This window comes from Austrofundulus limnaeus, unplaced genomic scaffold (genome assembly GCF_001266775.1).
Source record: "Austrofundulus limnaeus strain Quisiro unplaced genomic scaffold, Austrofundulus_limnaeus-1.0 Scaffold1679, whole genome shotgun sequence".
Taxonomy (NCBI): Eukaryota; Metazoa; Chordata; class Actinopteri; order Cyprinodontiformes; family Rivulidae; genus Austrofundulus; species Austrofundulus limnaeus.
This window is the reverse complement of record NW_013954081.1, coordinates 9,733-14,418: the sequence shown is the minus strand read 5'-3', so window position 1 is coordinate 14,418 and position 4,686 is coordinate 9,733. Positions and strand designations below refer to the sequence as shown.

The window sequence follows — 4,686 nt, the reverse complement described above, 5'->3', positions numbered from 1 at the left end:
ACAACCAGACCTATTGAATGTGGTACAGTCATTGAGCTCTATAGTAGATACTGTTTTATCTTTTAAGAACTATTTTATACAATATTACAATAGTTTTTGCTCTTTGAGAGATCTTGCTGTTAGCTTCCCAACCAAATATTTTATTTCACTGACTATGAATTTCAAAACCAATAATTCTGTTGGTTTTTTTCTGTCACTGAATATCATGTCATTTGTTTTTTTCAAATTTACTGATAACTTATTGAGATGAAACCACATTTGTTTTTCATAAATTCTGTTTGTAAGAACTTCAACATCTGTTCAATGTTTTTACCAGAGTAAAAATAAAAAGCGATCATATCCTGAGAACAGACACAAGCTCACTATCAATGTGGGATTAATCTCCTAACCAACTCCACCTTTGTGTCGTACCTGTCTGTGTCCCAGGTTCTCTCCCTAATATTCTCAAGGAGGCCCAGGTTCCTCTGGTGGACCAGGACCAATGTCAGCGCCTGCTTCCTCAGTACACCATCACCTCCAGCATGCTATGTGCTGGATACCCTGAGGGTGGAGTTGACACATGTCAGGTAACAGCTCACCTGGACTCAGGTACAGTCAGATATTCAGATGGACTCAGGTACAGTCAGATGTTCAGATGGACTCAGGTACAGTCAGATACTCAGATGGACTCAGGTACAGTCAGATACTCAGATGGACTCAGGTACAGTCTGATATTCAGATGGACTCAGGTAAAGTCTGATACTAAGATGGACTCAGGTACAGTCAGATATTCAGATGGACTCAGGTACAGTCAGATGTTCAGATGGACTCAGGTACAGTCAGATGTTCAGATGGACTCAGGTACAGTCAGATGTTCAGATGGACTCAGGTACAGTCAGGTAATATTAAGTTAATCTGTTGTGGTTTTTGTGTATTTGATAAATAATGTTAAGTTGTTTACAGGGTGACTCTGGGGGTCCACTGATGTGTCTGGAGGATGGACACTGGACTGTGATTGGTCAGTCTCCCCCACCTCTCCACATTCACACACGTGGACACACACATTGAGGTATGACRGAGCTTCTGTCTTTTTGTTTCCTGTCAGGTGTAACTTCATTTGGGGATGGCTGTGGGCATCCTCAGAGTCCTGGAGTCTATGCTCGAATCTCTGCCTTCATCTCCTGGATTGCTCAGAGTAGACGCCCCTCCTTTTCTTCTTCATCACTTTGAACTTCATCTTCATTCTGAAATCAGAAAAAAAGACAGATGGACTGGTTCCCAACTGATTGAACTGTCATCGAAGGTCGAATAATTAAAGTTTTTTTTGACTGAAACAGTGTCAGGGTCTTTGGTAAATGAACTCAGGAGCAGACAGACTCAAAGATCAAAAAATAAAAATGCTTTATTAAATTAAAACAAAAAGCTGACAAGGCAGCATAACTGATGAGTAACAGGACACAGAGAAACACAGGGAGACAGGTGACTGAGACTGATGGAGAAATCCATACAATGAACCAGCACAGACTGAATAAATACTGCAGCAACAGAGGCTGMGTGGACAGTGGAGACAGCTGAGTAATTAAAGAGTTTAGATCAAGACTGTTAAAAATGTAAAACTGTGTGTGAATTGTCTAAGAAACATTTTAAATCTCACTGAGAAAAAACTGTCAGCTCAGCAGATTCATTCAGAACAGCTCACCTGGGATGATTCCTCAAGATGCAGACAGTAGATTTGTTCATAAATATCTACGTAAAGTTGAGCATGATGTGTGGAACAATGTCAGCTACTGTACCACAGGATGACATCATCACAAGAAGAACTGGGAGCAGTGTGGTTGTTAACAGAACAAATTACAGTCATATATTTTATTGTGGTTCCTGAGTCAAGCTCTGCAGCTGAAAGAGATCACTTCATGATCCTAAAATAGAAATCCTCTGTCCCACAGCAGAAACTGTCCATTGAGGTGCTGCAACTCTCTTCACTTCAGCTGCTGTGACGACCTCAATTTACCACCTAATAAATGTTTATCTTATCTTCAACCATGTAACAGAGTTCTAAGTTCTACCAAACTCCCAAGTTCCTGTGTGTTTACACCCATTTATTAAAGACGTGTAAATCACTCTGAAGACATCAGACATGTGTACACCAACACAATCACTATTCCTTTGCATGCGGCAAACACATTTTTACTCCCATCTACTCATTTAGAAAGTTTTCTCATTCATTTTCTATTTAAGTCATCATTTTCCTGCATCTGGGAATCATTTCTGATTGGACAGAGAGGAAAACCTGAGAATTACAACGAGTCTCACCTGTCAGGGGAGGGGTCTCACCTGTCAGGTGAGGGGTCTCACCTGTCAGGGGAGGAGTCTCACCTGTCAGCAGGAGGGGTCTCACCTGTCAGGGGAGGGGTCTCACCTGTCAGGGGAGGAGTCTCACCTGTCAGGGGAGGAGTCTCACCTGTCAGGGGAGGGGTCTCACCTGTCAGGGGAGGGGTCTCACCTGTCAGAGGAGGGGTCTCACCTGTCAGCGGGAGGAGTCTCACCTGTCAGGGGAGGGGTCTCACCTGTCAGGGGAGCAGTCTCACCTGTCAGCGGGAGGGGTCTCATCTGTCAGGGGAGGAGTCTCACCTGTCAGGGGAGGGGTCTCACCTGTCAGGGGAGGGGTCTCATCTGTCAGGGGAGGGGTCTCACCTGTCAGGGGAGAAGTCTCACCTGTCAGGGGAGGAGTCTCACCTGTCAGGGGAGGGGTCTCACCTGTCAGCGGGAGGGGTCTCATCTGTCAGGGGAGGAGTCTCACCTGTCAGGGGAGGGGTTTCACCTGTCAGCGGGAGGGGTCTCACCTGTCAGGGGAGGGGTCTCACCTGTCAGGGGAGGGGTCTCACCTGTCAGCGGGAGGGGTCTCACCTGTCAGGGGAGGGGTCTCACCTGTCAGCGGGAGGGGTCTCATCAGGGGGAGGGGTCTCACCTGTCAGGGGAGGGGTCTCACCTGTCAGCAGGAGGAGTCTCAGGTGCACTTAGTTCCACATTTGTTGAGATGTGTGAAATAAGAGGCGTGGTTTTATACGTCTGAATATTTTTGTGTGTACGTACTTTGTGTGCGACTGTTTCACACATGAGGCCCAAGTTGCTGTGTAGATATTAGTGATGGGTCTTCTTGTGCTGAAGCTTGTGTCGTTAAGGGTTAGTGACGTCACAGGTGACCTCTGAAGCCTCACTGGTCCAGGGGAGGATTCAGGTATTGGCTTGTTTCATGAACTAAATGGATTTTTTTTCATTTGACCTTTATTTATACAGGTAGTCTCATTGAGATCCAGAATCTCATTTCCAAGTGTGACCTGTTCAGTTGTTGACCTGTTAAAGGTTTTCATGTCAGTTTGAAAACAGACATGTGGACAACGGTTTTAAAACTGAGTCCAAACACAGAAGAAACAAAACCCTTGTCTTCAACATACTGTAAATAGTCACCATGACCCTAGTGTTCATACTGGGAGCATGATAGCTCAGTGGTTAGCACCAACACCTCACAGCTACAAGGTCCTGGGTTCTGACCCGGGTCTTTATGTGAAGTTTGCATGTGTGGATTTTCTCCCACAGACCAAAACCATGTTGCCTTCAGGTCCAAGCCTCTCTTGCAATTTTAGTGGGATTTGCCTGATGAAGTCAAATAAAATGCACCCCGTGGTGTTTTTTTAACACATCATTGATTTAAAAAAAATGAGGTGTTTATTTGAAAAATACAAAAGGAAAAAATACTTTAATTATCTTTTTAAAAACACCAATTTATCCAAAATAACAAGAATAAACCACAAAATAAACCAAAGTACTTTCATTTTATTGGACAGCCAAGTAGATGAAATGACAACCGTTTGACCAGCAGATGGAGTTGTGAGCACATGAAGCTTCAAGAAATGAACCTTTTTTTGAACCAACAGCCTATATACCACAGACATCCGGTCCAGCACTGGGTGCCACTCCCAACACTTCCAGTTCACAGTCAACACAGTGTTAGCAAAATATTTTTTCACCCGACAACAACTCTTAATGATGTCCACAGGACAGAATGATCATATTACATGTAGCAACTTTAACACAGGAGACGTACAGGTCCAGACAAGTGGAAAAAAATCACTCCAAAGTGGAGTAAAGACATAAAAACAAAGGAAAGACGTTTGTGTTTATGGTTCCAGAATTGAGCCTTTTTCACTATTCCTTGGCTGCTTGTTGTGTGAATTTTTCCCGTAGAGCTGTGACACTTATATTGTTGGAAAGAGCAGAGTCTGGGCTTTAAATTGATGGGCTACTTGTATGGTTTGGATCGTTTTCCCCGACGTTAGTGAACTGAAAACATGATTATCAGGAGGAGGTTCTGCTGCTCTGTTGTCTCTATAAGTCTGATCTGTCAACAGGAGATAAATCATCTGAAAACTCAGTTTTCAAACATATAAACCTGTAACGGTTCACCTGTAGAGGGCACTAACACACCTGGAAGTGTCTGCACCATAGATATAAATACATAGAAGTCTTGTTGACTGTGTCGGTCTGCTGCTGTGACGACCTGTGTGTCGGCCATATTGGAGGAGGCACCGCTGCGCTGTGAACTGCTACAGATGAATGGACTTTGTTTCATAAATTATATTTTAACAGAGATTTATGTTAGTACAGCACCATCATTTATTCAAACACACACACACACACACACACACA

The 4,686-nt window shown here is 43.8% G+C and overlaps 1 protein-coding gene across 1 annotated transcript in view; it reads left to right on the top strand.

Annotated features, from left to right (window-relative positions):
- tmprss15 (transmembrane serine protease 15) overlaps window positions 1-1,313 on the top strand; it is a 31,757-nt gene extending 30,444 nt beyond the window's left edge. Inside the window, exons 27-29 of the mRNA XM_014033260.1 lie at window positions 427-566; window positions 943-997; window positions 1,085-1,313. Of these exons, the coding sequence (XP_013888714.1) occupies window positions 427-566; window positions 943-997; window positions 1,085-1,209 (320 nt within the window). The 3' untranslated portion in view covers window positions 1,210-1,313. The remainder of the gene's footprint in view (window positions 1-426; window positions 567-942; window positions 998-1,084) is intronic.
- The last annotated feature ends 3,373 nt before the right edge of the window (window positions 1,314-4,686 follow it).